The sequence below is a fragment of the Hyposmocoma kahamanoa genome, unplaced genomic scaffold (assembly GCF_003589595.1).
Source record: "Hyposmocoma kahamanoa isolate Upper Pololo Valley unplaced genomic scaffold, ASM358959v1 102, whole genome shotgun sequence".
NCBI classification, from domain to species: Eukaryota; Metazoa; Arthropoda; class Insecta; order Lepidoptera; family Cosmopterigidae; genus Hyposmocoma; species Hyposmocoma kahamanoa.
In genome coordinates, this window is record NW_020653337.1 from 9,448,543 (window position 1) to 9,464,715 (window position 16,173).

Below are 16,173 nucleotides of genomic sequence, written 5' to 3' on the forward strand. Positions count from 1 at the left end.
CATTTTTATATATTATAAGTGTGAGTACAGATCTGGCGAATTCGCTCCGAATGCGTCTGTTTTCGAAGGGCTCGCGAGTTGCACACGTACATTACGTAGTGCGATCTGTTCGCGTGACGTTCGCCCGTTCTTGTGCGTCATCTACGCTTGCTTACCTACAGAGGAGCACTTAATTGAACGCGTAAGGAAAGCGGCAAACGACCCGATGTAAATAGTAAGACGTCTGATGACCTACGGTAAGCGACAGTCGACCGAGCAAGGTCGCGCCAGTGGGAAGATTGCTAACTTATAATGAAGTTCCCAAGTTGCGGGGATTTTGTGGGGATTTGAATAATGTGGGATTTCATATTTTACCATTATTAACATACCCATAACCGATAAATCGATAATTTGATGGTTGTTAATAAAAAACATTAATTACTATAAACATTATTGTTGTATTTTTTTGCAACATCGCATATCACTCGTTTGAATAGAAACATCATGGAAGTGTGCGATGTGTTCCCAGATATAGAACTAGTTATTTGCTCATTATATGCGTTGCCATTTGCGAATGGCATGATGATAGATTAAAAATAAAAGAATAAATATCACTGTTTTTATGATTGAAACTGGTTTTTTTTGCGAAACAATTATGACGGGAAGTTTTGGTCAAAAAAGACTGTCTACCCAAAGAAGGATGGCGACATTCCGTGTATTTTGTGATCCAGTGTTTTTGATGACGTGCATTAAAGAGACCTATCGATACTTGTGATTCATTATTAAAGCATCAAAAAAGTGAATTGAGTTTAGCTTATAGAAGCTGCGGTTATAAAATTAATATAGGTTATGTTTATAACATTGTCCCGTATTTCGCTTCAGATGTTTGTTCGTAGTAGCAGAAAATAACAAGTTTTCAGTTTGTTCCTAAAAATAATAAAGAACTTGCAAAATATTAACAAACCTGCCAAACGCTGCCACAATTAATACAACGTTAACATGTTCTGTCGCAACGAAAATGAATAAAAATTAAATCTGCCCAAATGGCACAAGCCTGTCACAAATGGTCACACTGTTCTTGATCAAAGTGTCGATTCGCTCTGGGCCTTTTGGAGGGAAAAGTATCGTTTTTGTTTTGACTTTCAATTATTTTGTGAAATCTAGTTTAAAGTGGAATAGGATAGTGCTATTGTGCCTTAATCAAAGATTAAAACGCGAAATTATACGAATCTCGAACTAAAATACCCGTATCGGCCCGTTCTAAGGAATCCCGAGTCTATCCAAGCACGCCGCCTCAAATTGCCTATTCTCTTTGTGGCGGCCATATTTACAGAAACATAATTAAACTTCATGTTTAGGCTGATGGCTTTGCCAAAGCCTTAATAACTTAAAATAATATATATATAAGTGACATTGGCAAGAGGCCTCTTGACAAAACGTTCCTTTGCTTACTTTCGTATTTCTCATTTAAATATTGTCTAAACGTTTTTGTCACATTATGTTTTATTTTTTACTTTATGTCATTATTGTTTACTTGATTATTTAATTAGGTATTTTATAGCTTTACTGTTTTATGTGTGTACTATAAAATAACCAATACTTTAGGTAGGTAAACATTCAATCATGCTTAAATTGAAACGTACGTATAAGAACGTTACCTAATCTATGGTCGAACTGAATCAATTGTTTTGCAATTTCTTTGTTGCCGACTTCTAAAAATATACAAAAATATATGAATAACTAGGCATAAACTAAAACGTAAAATTATACTAGCAAAGTCCATAAACGGCACTTCGTTGATTTCGGGTCAGCTTTCGTCATCCATCTTTGGGAATTTTTTATCTGCCAGACAAAGAGACATAGTAATAAATAGAGTACATAAATGTATTCGATGCATAGAGATAATGAAAATAATTTGACCTAGATTTTTAGGGGATTGGTAAAATTTGCACTGGCAGCACTGGGACACAGTTTCAGTGAAGTAGTCTTTCAATACGGCAGACGACTCGTGGTGGCAGTGATGCAGACGGCGGTGGAGTGGCAAAAGTGTATGCAGCGCGTGCGCATCGAGCATGCATCGCATTTGCCAGATATGTACGCACCCGAATCGATGTAAATTTCTATTTTAGGAACCTTTTGTTTATACGTTTCCTGTCTTCCTTGGAAGCAAGTTGCAAATGAAATAAAGAAGAAAGAAAACACTTCACAATAATAATAATACATTTACTTCAGAAGTGCATACATATTTGTTGGTAACAATAATCTTATCAACTATGTTACGTAATTATATAAAAAATACAATTAAAAATACTACAATTTCTCCTTTCTTATGCCTAACCTGTGATCCATGTAACTGTACCCAACGAGTGATGTATCATATTTTGAATAAGTTTTTGTTCTTTAAAGCATTTACATAGGTGACAATTAGGTTACATTAGTATACCTACAGTAGTATCAATTAGGTAATTTTGGTTTATCCGAGTATTTCTTAGAAATTTTATTTAAGTAGCAGTAGAGCTCCTTGTGAAAGAGTTCGTCTAGGGAAGTACTGCCACCTTACCTATTTCTGCCGCCAAGCAGTAATGTGAGCATTACTGCGTTCCATTTTGAAAGGGGGAGTGCTGGTGAAATTACAGGCGCATGGGACTTGTCAACTTATGTCTCAGGGTGACGGGTGCAATGGTAGTGACCCTCAGATCTTTGTGATTTAAATCTCTGAGTGGCACTGCAACTTTTACGGACAAGCGTGTCGCTTACCATCAGGCGCACGACTTGTTCGTCCAATCACATGGTATAATAATAAAAAATCAGACACCAAGTCGACGACTCATCATTACGTCAAAATGACTCACCACTTTCAATACTATTACAACTTTTATGAATGAAAGAAATGAAATGTGAGATTATTTATTTGTGGAAACTCGTTTCAATAAACCCTAGGCACCGTTTTTATCGACCTCGACCCAAGGTCAATTGAAACGTTTTCCGGATATTTCTAAATGGATTGTGCCTAAGACAAGTGCATGTAAGAAGCGAAATCAATAAACTGTCACATAGCTAGATAATTTAGCTATAATAAGAGCCCATTGCGAAAAAGATGGAGTATAAAATGCACACACACTAACCAATTTTCTTAAAAACGGTCCTATTGACGCCATTCTTCCCTACACATAGTAAAAAAAAAAAGTTGACAGTAGCCTAACATTATGCCGGACACGATGAAACTTATACTTTTTTGTTATTGTCAACTTCTAAAGGTAGGTTACATTTCTACAAATAAATGAATTATGTCTTCGCCTTATTACCAAAAATATAATAACGGTACATTCGTATTGGTTAATATTATATATTTATCACTATCATTCCGCAGCTATGATTTCTTTGATTAATATTGGTTTTTATTCATGTGATTACTTCGTAACACTCAGATTATTCAATTGCTTTTACAGTATAGAAGACTTAAATCGTCGTATTTATGGATATTACCAATCATTTACTGGGCAAGCATAATGTTAATGACTATCGCTACCTCTCTATAAAGAAAACATTGTGCTACTGTGTGGCGCGTAAAATTTTTTGTTTGTTATGTTTTAGTTTTGATACAGAATTAGAGTGACAACAATTTTTACGTTTACAAAGTACAAGTCCATCGTGGGTTGCATTTTATAATATATTGTATAAAACGGTCCCTTTATCTTGTTGCTCTCAAAGATAACTAATCTGTGATAATTTCCCGATAACACTGTACAATATTATATTGTATTCATTATTTGAGCCGTTGACTGTACAGTTCCTTTATAAAAACATAATTAATAATATCTTTCACTATTCATTATTTTACTATACTGTGAAATAATGTCTATACGTCCGTTACCACCGGTGTTAGCTGAAAGAGCAAAGAATGAATTAAACGAAGATCCAAAAAGATTGAAAGATGACTTGCAAAGTATTAAAGATTGGATAGCTAAGCAACCGCATCTTCGCGCCAGGACCGGTGAGTTTATGTTTTTTAAGATAAGAGAAATAAAGACTAAGCTTTTTCATAGCAATCTCTAATATGAAAAAGATGCAACGCTTAAGGTATAAAATATATCGTGTACATAGGCTCTTACGGACAGGCGGCGTGTTGGGTACCACTCGTCCTGTCACTTGATATTAGCTCTTATTGCATGGATATTACGCCTACTTCGAACCGGTTTAATGAGATTCCGCGTCAGTAAGTGTGATGACTCCCTTATTATTGTGTCGAAGAGATGAAGAAACGCTGCGCGAATGTACCTGATACAGCTACGGATATATAGCAACTATAATTAATAATAAAAAGATTGATTTTTAAAAAACCCAACCTGTTAGTTCGTTCTGTAATCTTTCGATAAGTTGTTAGCATGCAATTTTCAAGATACAAAACATATTATTTTACAGTTTTCACGATTACTGCGATAAGTGTTTTTGTACACATTTGGAGAATAAAATTATTGTGATTATTATCTAGTACAATAAACCATCTATACAATTTCCCATAACTACAAAATAATAAGCACAATAAGTACATTTTCACTTTACTATACCTATACCCTAAGTGCTTATCTAGAACACATACTATCTATCATTGTAGAATAAAACAAATATGATAAGGATTTAGAAAGGATTAATAAACTGGTTTCAATATTCATAGTTTATAGCTTATGTTACAAAACCATTACTAAAGAATCATTTTAGTTTTACGGTATCATGTTATAAATGAAATTCAATTATGTGGTAAAATTTGACTTCAAGTATCAAACCCTATATCTTAGCCATTCAGATAAAATTTTCGTTGATTAGTTAATAACTTGGTTCTGAAAAGTTGTTTGTTATCAAGAGTATACTCGTAAATACGATAATTCAAATACAGACTACTATATTCTACCAGCCGATAAGCGACAAATGATTATTATAGTTTGCTGGAAGTCGCTGGTTCGAATCCAGCCGGATCGAAGGAATTTTTTCTTAGTGTTCGATCTTTGTATTAATAATTATAACGATCTAGTGGAGTAATTTCGCAAAAATAATTGAATATCGTGGTGAAATAAAAACTTAAAAATTACAAAGACAATATTGTTTTCAATTTAAATTCTATGTATAAACTTGCGGTTATGGCCATCTGACGTGAGCGGAAGAAGATTAGAGACCGATATACAATATCTATAAGTAATATCTAGTTACTTCGCAATCAGTTATGTGTAAAGTTATTGAGAAATATCCGAACTTTAGTCTATAAGTGCACGGTTATTTGTAAAACACTAACAACTTCGCAGCACTATACTTATCACAAGCATCATATACAACTTTTTACCATGACTTCTTACGAAACATTATAAATTTGCCAAAAATAATCTTTTAAGTTTTTGTTGTACTATCTGACACTTTTTAGATCTGTAATATTGGTAGTAAAGTTCAAATGTACAAGCGTAGCGTTTGTTAGCGCACAGTGTTATCACCGTTTAGATATTTTAATTTTTATCTGATGAATTATTAATGAAAATAATTTTTGAGGTTATGGCCAACAGACGTCATGAGCACAAAAAGATATGAGAGACTGATATGCGACCCTATAGTGTCTACCACACAATTAATTATACGTGTAAAAAGTTACGTGAAACATACAAACTTTAGTGTACTCTTTCAGACGATCAATGGCTATTAGCATTTCTGCGAGGTTGCAAATTCAGTCTAGAAAGAACCAAGGAAAAGATCGATCTATATTATTCCTGCAGGACCACAGCGCCTGAGTTTTACAGGATCAAACATACAGACCCGAAGTTTTTTGAAATCATGGAACTGGGGTAGGTAGACCTAGAGTAAACACTGGCCTGCTAAATGTGAATACCTAATCGGTAACGACTGCATTAGTCTTAAAAAGACAAAGTGACGAATCTCTATAGGTTATTATGATTGGCAGTTAGCAAATCGTATGGAAAATATGTACGACATACTTTTAATTTGTCTGATTACTAAGTACCTTTATTTACTTTTCAGGACTTATCTCATTTTGCCAAATTTTAAACCAGGCGCTGAACCATCCTACACACCACAAGTGGCGATGATACGACCTGGAACCTACGATCCTGATAAATTTCCCATCACAGATATTATTTCCGTGTCCAATGTTCTTGAAAAAGTGGGTATACGTACACATTTTTCTATTGGTGATTACTAGATTTACAAAATTTAATTTATGCATAAGGACTAGAATCGACTAAGATCTAATTGATGTACCTAGGTAGAATTTATAGGCCGCGATTGTACGACTTTACCACAAACTTAGTTGTTGTTTTTTAAATTTGGAACAGGCAAATTTTAATTTGAAATGTATCTTAAGCTTATCGGTGTAGAAAAACATCGAGAGGAAACATGCACATAGCTGCGAAAAGGCAAAGGTTTAAACATCATACAGCGAAGTCTGGGTGAATTTCTCTTTTGCTAGTTTTAGGTAGATAGGCACACGCCTACTCTTCAATCCATTATATTTTATAGACATTAAGCTTGATCTTCAGTGAATCATTATATCACTTCTGGCTATAGAGTTCCAATTCCGAAAATATTTTGTGTATGGTGTCGATCACAAAGCATCACATAATAATGTCGGCGTCATGCTCTAAGTCAATAATATAATGTATAATTTTTTATTTTTTATAAATGTATAGTCCCACTTATTTCAAGAATGTTTTTTTCATAGATATTAATGCTGGAGGACGACAACGTGATTGTAACAGGAACTCAGTCTATTCTCGATTTGGACGAAGTGACTATTCCGCACTTCATGCAGATGACACCTTCCGTCATGAAGAAAATGGTTGTCACTTCACAGGTTGGTGCATACATAACATCTGTTTATAACCGGTCAAATTTTGAGTAACAAGAAGGCTGTCTTCTTTAACTTGAAGTTAGCGGAAAAATCGATTGTATAGATCACAGAACAATAAATACAGTAGTTGTGGTTAATTAGCGTCTGACGCGTGCTAGCTATAGGTCTCAAAAGACCTATCTGAGCTCAGTCTGCCATTTTCGCTTTGTATGGTATGGTTATGTCAATCTTTCGCAAAATGCAAATTCTTTAAATTCCTAGAAATATGCCTTAATGTGCTGTTTTGGAGTGTAAAAATGATAGCCGAAAGGAAGATCATCGGAAAGCCTTATTTTAATAAATGTCCAATTATCTGTTTATCGAGTTAATCTTTTTGTTACAAGAAAATAAAGTAAATCTTTTTGTTCGCTGCAAGCTCGCGTACCACGTACACTATGATTTTTGATAACATGACATGTAACGGTTACAGTTATATCTATAGTGAGTACCCGGCTTTACACTTTTGCATTACCTGAAAGTGAAGAAAATATCCTTAAAATGTTATCTAATTTTCATAAAACACAAAGTGTACAAAATTAAGGGACGAATAATTCGGGCGCCTGATGGTAATTTACACGCCTGTCCATAACAGACGCAGTACCACTCAGAGCTTTAAATCGCAAAGATTTGAGGGGCACTATCACTGTAATTTTACCAGCACCCTTAACCTTCAAAACCGGAACGCAGTAATGCTCACATTACCGTTTGGCGGCTGAAATAGGTAAGGTGGCAGTACTTCCCTAGACTCTTTCACAAGGAGCTCTACTGCTACTAAATTTTGTCAGCAAATGAATGTAATAACCTTTTTAACTTTTTTATTTTCAGGACGCACTCCCATTCCGAGTGAAAGGTATCCACTACTTGAATACACCGACAGGATTTGAAACCGTTTTCAATGCAATCAAAGGGCTTTTAAATAAGAAAAATCAGAGTAGAGTAAGTTTTGTTCTTAATTGTAGGTATATAATCTATAAATATTATTAATTTCGCCAAAAGTCTTACATACAAATATATCTATCTCAATCTCTCAAATAAGTCAAATAACATCCTATGAGAGACAAACATGCAAAAGTCACATTTCGAATTTAAATTTGCACTCATTTTGCACTTCATACATTTTTGGTATTTTATTAATGTTATTTCTTTTATTGAAATAAGCATTACAAGAGTGAACGGACTAAATATGTGTTTAATATTTTAAATAATTGTTACAGTTATACGTTCACAATAAAAACTATGAAGAAATGTACAAATACATACCAAAGGACATATTGCCCGCTGAATACGGAGGAAACGGTGGTACTATAAAAGAGATTGTAGGTAGGTACAGCAAAAATGTTGTAAATACTATCTCATTAAAACAACACATGTGAAAAAGTGAGAACAATAAACAAGTTGTTTCGCTGGTAGATAAATAATATGTAAGTGTGTGCGAATTTTAATAAACAAATTCGCGCGAGCACTGTTCTTTTGGTGATTGATATTTTTCGCAGATATTTTTGTTAAACATTAATGCAAACGTTTATAAACGGTTCTTCTATAGGCTATTAACTGAATATAACAAATAATGACACTGACGTCACTAAACGTTGACGTCTATAAACCTCCCGCCGACGACGTTGCGCGGAATGCCAGCGGTCATTGGTATGTGTGATTACTGCTTACTTATCCTGTGAAATTTTAATACTGCGTGTCGCTAGAGATTCAATATTTTGATATATTGTAGAGCAATGACGTCACTATTAAGATTTTGTATTTCCAAATGTCGTGCCTTTACGTTCTGCGATGAAACAAAAGAAATTAAAGACGTAATAGTTGGTACGTTGTTCTATATCACTTACACTTACACTCACTTACAGAAATATCAACTTATTTTGTCTGGCCTTATTCCCACTTATTTGGGGTCGGCCCTTCTGGTCACACTTCTCCAAGACGGTTTGTCTTCTTGATCTTTATTAATAAGGCATATCCATGTGAGGCTGGATCTACCACGTCTCTTGGGCTGGCTATTTATCTCAAGGACTTTCCTTGTCATCTGGTCGTCGCATAATATCGGCTCTCTAGCAACTTTTCCGGGATAGGCCTCACCTTAAAACTGCCTTTGATGTGGATGTTTTTGACGTGGTCGTGGTCTAATCTTGTAACGCCGCTCGCCCATCTTAGCATTTCCGCGCTGTGTGTTCTATTTTCTTGTAGCTTTTATTGTGAGGTCAACATTCAGCACCGTACATTATGGCTGGTCGTACTGCTGCTTTGTATACTCTGCCCTTAGTACGAACCAGCATTCGTTTATCGTAGAGCACGCCTGAGAGCTCTCTCTGGTGTGCTCATTTGATACATCCCGTGTTTTTACGATGGGTAACGTCTGCGTCTATTGTCCTATCATTACAGATGATTGAACGAGGTATTTGGAATGGTCGACTTGTTTAAGTGGGGTGTTTTGAATTAGAGAGTGCTTCTGTTACTAGTGCCGCTGAAATTGCAATGCATATGTTCGGTCTTCTCTACTTACTCATAATCCGGCTCTTTCGAGTGCTCCTCTCCATTTTTCAAGTATTGCAATACATTGGAATCCTTGTTATCAGCGAAGCTGCCGTGAAGTGAGTGGTTCATTAAGAGATTGAAAAGCAAAGGGCTCAGTGCCGAGCCTTGATGAACTCCCACTCCCACATCACTTACAAAAATATAATAATAAAAATGTATTTACCGTAACTTACAATTACATATTTGAACTATGATCCCCACACTAAGCTACGTTTTGGGAAGCAAAGCAAGTACGATTAACAAGAATTTAGTTAAACGAGAGTAAAACACAAAAAATAACAAAAAGAAAAACTTACTTAAAAATAACATATAATTATGTACAATATCGACAATGTGCCAATCCACAGTGTTATAACGATTTATTGGTGTGTAATTTATGAAACGTGACAATAGTTGAAAGACTATTTACTGTACAATTATTTTCTCTACGTGGCAATATACCTACAAGAAATTTAACGGTGTTCCTTTAATTTAAGATACTATGCTACTTAAAAGGAGTTACTTCTTATGATTGACTCTCTCGACTGGCGTCATAAAATTACAGGATTTTTTGTCATATTTTCAGTTCGGAGTGAGGCAAGCAATTTTTTAAAAATCTTTCAATGCAATATGACTTACTTTTACTAATTAAGTAATGTCTCCATTAAGCAAAATAGCCTATCTATGGTATTTAATATACTTTCCCTCGGTATTGTATAGCCGTGGATTATCAGTACATTTAGGACGTTTAAAATGTTTAAAAAAATTGTGACTGCTTCCTACAAAATCTTGATCATGGCAAGTTTTCACACACCAGCAAATTTGTGCAGTAGCGTTGTGCAGTATAAATGTATTACTGTGAAATAAATGTACTCAGTAAATTTTACAATTAGATAAATGTTAAAAAGTGTGTATATGTGAAAATGTCTATCCAATACTTTATGCTCTATGTAAATGTCGCGTACCGAGCCGGGGTACTAAAGCAACATTCGAAAGGTTTTGTATGTTTTATACTTACCGAACTGAATTTCTACGTGTTGGTTGTGTAGCTTAATACTCATAAATAGGTGTAATTTAATCAACTCTAGAAATACGACTTTCCCATACAACAATTTTAACTTAAATATCCATAAAACACGTGTTTCACAATGTATTTGGACCTATAGTGATGCTTGGATTTAAGTCAATAAACCCGAGATACGATTGTCCCAAATAAATTGTAATGAAACGTTTCATTTTGGTTTTCGGGGCATCTTTGAAAAACTTAGGAAATGAAACTATTTTTCCGGCTCTAAATCGCGTATTTTTGTTTTTTCAAACAAACAAAATCTGGAGAAATAAATTCATTTCTGTGTAATAATCGCGAAAACCTAGGAACTCGATAACTTAACTTCAGGATCAAGTTTGTTAACCTGGCCTTTACTTCAAACTTCGAAATAGGAATTTCTCATACAATCCTTACCTACCTACCGTCTGTATCGAGCTTTACTGGTTTTGGCTATCAGGACTTGTTATGTTGAGAAATCTGCGTGTATTGTTCTATTTAACAATATTATAAAACAATATTTCATGTGAAATTAATAATTTAAATCTTGAATTTATTATTTTGATAATGAAATCAGCTAACCTTCGATCTACCTTGTAACCATTTTCTAATATTTTCACAAGTAGTGAACTAATTTGAATTAAAAGACTGGTATGTCCAGGTAAGGTACATTTTCGCCAAACAATGCACTGTATATATTTTATTTGCAGACCACTGGAAGAAAAAGGTTCAAGAATACAGTTCATGGTTGGAAGAAGATGAGAAGTATGGTACAGACGAATCCAAAAGGCCAGGAAAACCAAAAACAGCTGAAGACATGTTTGGACTTGAAGGGTCTTTCCGACAGCTTCAGGTGGATTAGCTAATCTAATAACGCCGATCGGTTTATTATATTCGTAATAAATGTTTAATAAAATTTTGTCATTTTTTACCGACTTCGAAAAAGGAGGAGGATTCGACTGCATTTTTTTTGTGTATGTTACGCGAATGTTGTACGTTTTGGTGAAATTACAGCACATGGAACTTATCAACTTATGTCTCAAGGTGACGGGCGCAGTGGCAGTGCCCCTTCGATCTCTGCGTTTTAAAGCTTTGAGTGGCGCTGTAACTGTTATGGACACGCGTGTCGCTTACCACCAGGCCCACTCACTTGGTATCCCGTCACTTGGCATTTAAAAAAAGGATCCATTCTAGAACCGATTACGATGATTCGTTCTTTATTGGAAATGGGATACCTCAGAGTAGTGATCATATTTAAATTTTACCAAAATATTATATACCTCTAAGGTTGAATTGAGGTTGAAGGATGAATCAGGTTTATTGGATTTCTCCCATTTTCCATAAACCGATTTTATATCTCGTTTAATCAGCAATTTAGTCTTTAAAGACTTATTTTTATTTGAAATAAATATTTTTTTATGTTAAATCAACTCGCCATTCTGAAATTTATTTCATACAAACGGTGTACAAGAAAACATAATACAATTTCTCACCAAACTGCGAAAACCGTTTGTTGACGAGGTTATAATCACAAAACTGGTACTTATACCGAATACGAGTACAATTATCAAAACCAGTGTAGAATTTAACTAAATTTACATGCTTTCAAAAAGTATCAATTTTAATTTTTTCTTCAAAGTGAATTTACGTAACAATTATCTGCCTCTCAAGAAATCTAATTTGTTAAATATAATTGGCAAGAAATGTCTGTTTGTTCTTTTACCGTAATAGTTGTTCACTTTTTTGGACATACATATTTAATACATATTTATTTTCATGGGCTTGCTTTAGTATTTATTACACTTGTTCGTTAAGTTAATATTAAATTCAGTTTTATAACAGTTTTCAATTGCAGCCAAATGTTGCACTTTTGCTTTTACAGCTCTTATTGAAGAGCAGATTACCAAACAATGCAGCAATGGCAGTCGAATAGGAGCACGATGGCTTGTCACTGAGAAGCTAGTAATGTTAACTTTTAGCAGAATTCTAAATATACACTCAAATCATACTAAATATATCAACTGAGGAGTTTTAAATGTGGCCGAATGGTCGTAATTGGTACAAGATCCAAAGAAATGGCGTACTTCGCTAGTAAGTGCGAAGTAAGTAAAAGATAGCAATTGGCTATAGTCGGTAAATAGACAGCAATTGTTTGTTCTTCTTTCACTATTTTAATGCTAAAAAAGGCAAGCAAACAACATCATGACGAATATGGATACATGTAAAACACAGATATATATAGACGCCGCAAGTACAGGAATTTGTATAAAACCCAAGCGTGCCAAATTTTTTGTACCCACTATGACGTCACAAGAACTATTTAGTGATGGAATTTTTAATTGACCTCAAATATTAAAATTATTGTCCTTCCAATAAAATGAGTTTATTATACAACATGTTTTTGTAATAGAAGATCTTATCGATTAATTTAAATAATGAAAACGCACGGCAACGAACTGCGACTGCCTTAATTAATTTTACTAGATGGTTTTCTTTCTTATTTCTTAAGCAAGCTGAAGTGGCAGTGGGCTGGCCATATCTGTCCAAGAACCGATAACCGATGGGGAAAACGAGTTCTAGAGTGTAGACCGCGACTCGGCAAACGTAATGTAGGACGCCCTCTGGCCAGGTGGAGTGACGATTTGCGAAAGGTTGCTGGCGGGAAATGGATGTGACAAGCTGAGGACCGGGTGAAATGGCGCACATTGGGTGAGGCCTATGTCCAGCAGTGGATTGCGATGGGCTGATAATGATTATGAAGAGATAGTTTTCTGTAGGTAATTGATCAAATTGATGGATGGCAAGACAAATGAAAATGTTACTGCTGACAAAATATGGTAAAACCTTATTAATCAGAAGAGGTTTACTTAATGACGGCCTCATGTGAAACTTTTGTGATTTGTTTATTATTTCTCGGATTTCTAACTCTGCTACTCTGTAGCATCTCAGGTGGGATAAACCAGACCACCTTCGTCTTCGAAAGCAACGAACTCATACGTATGACCAACTCCAGATGTTTGTAAAGACAGCGCACTGTTAATTCTTTGCATTATATATTTTTTGTATTACTCGTACTACATATCCGGCGATATATGTAATTATTTGCTCACTATATTCGGACATTCGAGGCAACGTGCTGCAAAAATTATCGAAATTACAGATACTACTGATAATAGACACTACAAAACTGGAAAAAAAAACGAAACGTTATAACAAAAGAGTTATAGAATATTTTTATAATATTGCTAAGGTCATAATAATTTTCGTCTCTTTGTTTTCAAAATCGAGAATAGTGTCGCCTAATGTATACATCACTAAATGTTAAATTTGGCCAAAGAAACGTGCAAGCGGCCATATCATGAAACTGAATGCATTATACAAAAGTGCGTTCGTTCGATATTCATGGCGTATTAACAAAGGATCACAAATATATCGCACCAAGTAAGCGCCGCAATGTATTACAAATGATGGGCATACATTCGGTTGCATATTTGTTTTCTCGAAATTCATACGAAACCAAAATAATTGTTTTTAAAATAAATTATGCCTTTTCTGATTACGAAATCTCTTGCCCGTGGAAGGAAACGTTCATGTTTACCCGTTTACCCAACGTTATGGTGCTTTTGCTGTTTATAATGGCACAATTATGCATTTTTCGCGTTTTCCATTGGTGTTTATCTACGATAACGATCGAGCGTGTTCTGAAGTGTAGCAGCGGCAAGTAAGTGAATTTCACATACTTTGGGCACGCGAAGTGCGTACAATTGCGGCGTCTACCTGGATATATGTCTGTGATGTAAAATGAAACAATTGAAATGAAATATAAATTTATTGATACAAGAGCACGTACATTATCACCATAGCTCCCAAACTATACTCTATCTTTTTTGAAGACGGAGTAAAATGACGTTTGTAGGTTTGCCAGTTTCCATCAACTTTTAAATAGTTATGTAGTTGTTGGCGATAGTTTTATTTATAGATTATGAAAGAAAATAAAATTTTGCCAAAAATTACTGACTTGTGAACGTTACGTTATGACTGTCTAATGATTGGGTACTAATTGCGCTATTGCTTTCTTTATTCTTATTTTGACAGTTGACCTACTAGTATTGAGATCAATTTTTATTCACATACATTTTAACATGATCAAGCGGATATGAGTATGTATATGGAATTAAAATGAAAACATTTAAAATATGTCTCCACTTTATATTTTTCATAAACATGGTTCTAGATACTGTGTATGTATGTATGGACTTACAAAATTTGACAATTCAAATGAACTTGGGCTCAGTAATAGGACGTCGAGGATGATTCTAATGAAACAAGTTCGGCTATTTCACAAGCGTGACCAATATTCAGTCCATAGTCGATAGAATATTTATCAACTGCAATCACTAGCTGCTCGTAAGCGGACAACACTTTTGCACAATGAACTGCTATTTTTCTCCGTCTTCAAAAAAAGACAGACTATAGGCGAACCTGTGTTTTGGGAGACAGTTCGTTCCCAATCAATGTTCATAATTTATCTATGTGATATTATGTACTATATATTAATATGGTAAGTGGTAACAATTGTAGGACGTAACTATTAAAAAAGAAATGTAATTATTAATAAAAAATAAATATAATTTAATTGTTGTGTTACGTTGCTATTGAAAATTAGTAAGTGCCTAGTTAGACAATAAAAAATCAACCTCATGGACGTTGGGCACTCCTTAATAATATATTGTTTTTATATTATCCGTCTTAGCGACTTATCGAGAGATTGTACGATATCGAATTGAAGTACAAAGGCAAACAGAGATACTGAAATAAAAATCGAACAATAAACAAGAAAAGAATTATTACTATGATTCATCAGTTTTATTATTAATGACTCATATTAATTTTAATTATTTTATTATATTAATCAAACACAGTAAGGTTTTCGTAGAATTTCTGTATATTAGTCGTAAAGACACAAATGAAGTATAATAGTAAAATATTATTTATACTAAAATAAATAAATATATAATAAATAAATTAGGTACATTTTTAATGTATGTGGCGTCAAACTTGCCCCAAAATAATTTTAGTTAACAACACCAAGGAAAAAATTAAATACATTTATTTTTTGTACAGAAACTTTAGAAATTTGGGTTTTCTTTGGCATTGTGTACAAATAATTAGTCAATAAATAATAATGAAATTTTTTTGTGATATGTAGTAATGTAATGCTTGCATTACTGTTTGGCATTAGAAATGGTAAAGTGGCAGTACTTCCCTGGACGAACTCACAATTCACAAGGAGCTCTACTATAACAAATAATAATATAATAACTATTCATGGCAACTACTTAAACATTACAGTGTCAAAAATCAATATTTATGTCAATAATTATTTGAGAAATCAGTAATTCTGTAAAAACTTACTCCTCAAGCTGTACACTCAGCGCTCTCCTAAACATTTTAATGTTCGTTGGTAGCGGCTTACATTTTTTGTACAAATTCGTTAGCTGATACTCAGTGATAGTTAATTACACTTGCATCGTTGCAGATGAGAATTTTAACAAAATGGAACCTTTAATGATGAAGATAAACATAATCGCAGTACAGAGTACTAAAAAAACCGACATCAAAAGTACGTGGAATTACGTCTGTTTGCTAAGTTTTATTGAAATATCCCCTAGTTCGCTACTATACAGGACTTGACACTGGAGATAATAAAAATCGGTTCTCACTACTCAAAGTATATTGA

The 16,173-nt window shown here is 34.2% G+C and overlaps 1 protein-coding gene across 1 annotated transcript in view; it reads left to right on the forward strand.

Annotated features, from left to right (window-relative positions):
* Positions 1-11,450, forward strand: part of LOC113233549 (retinol-binding protein pinta-like) — a 28,993-nt gene extending 17,543 nt beyond the window's left edge. Inside the window, exons 8-12 of the mRNA XM_026468674.1 lie at positions 6,032-6,139; positions 6,698-6,829; positions 7,691-7,801; positions 8,080-8,185; positions 11,144-11,450. Of these exons, the coding sequence (XP_026324459.1) occupies positions 6,032-6,139; positions 6,698-6,829; positions 7,691-7,801; positions 8,080-8,185; positions 11,144-11,295 (609 nt within the window). The 3' untranslated portion in view covers positions 11,296-11,450. The remainder of the gene's footprint in view (positions 1-6,031; positions 6,140-6,697; positions 6,830-7,690; positions 7,802-8,079; positions 8,186-11,143) is intronic.
* The last annotated feature ends 4,723 nt before the right edge of the window (positions 11,451-16,173 follow it).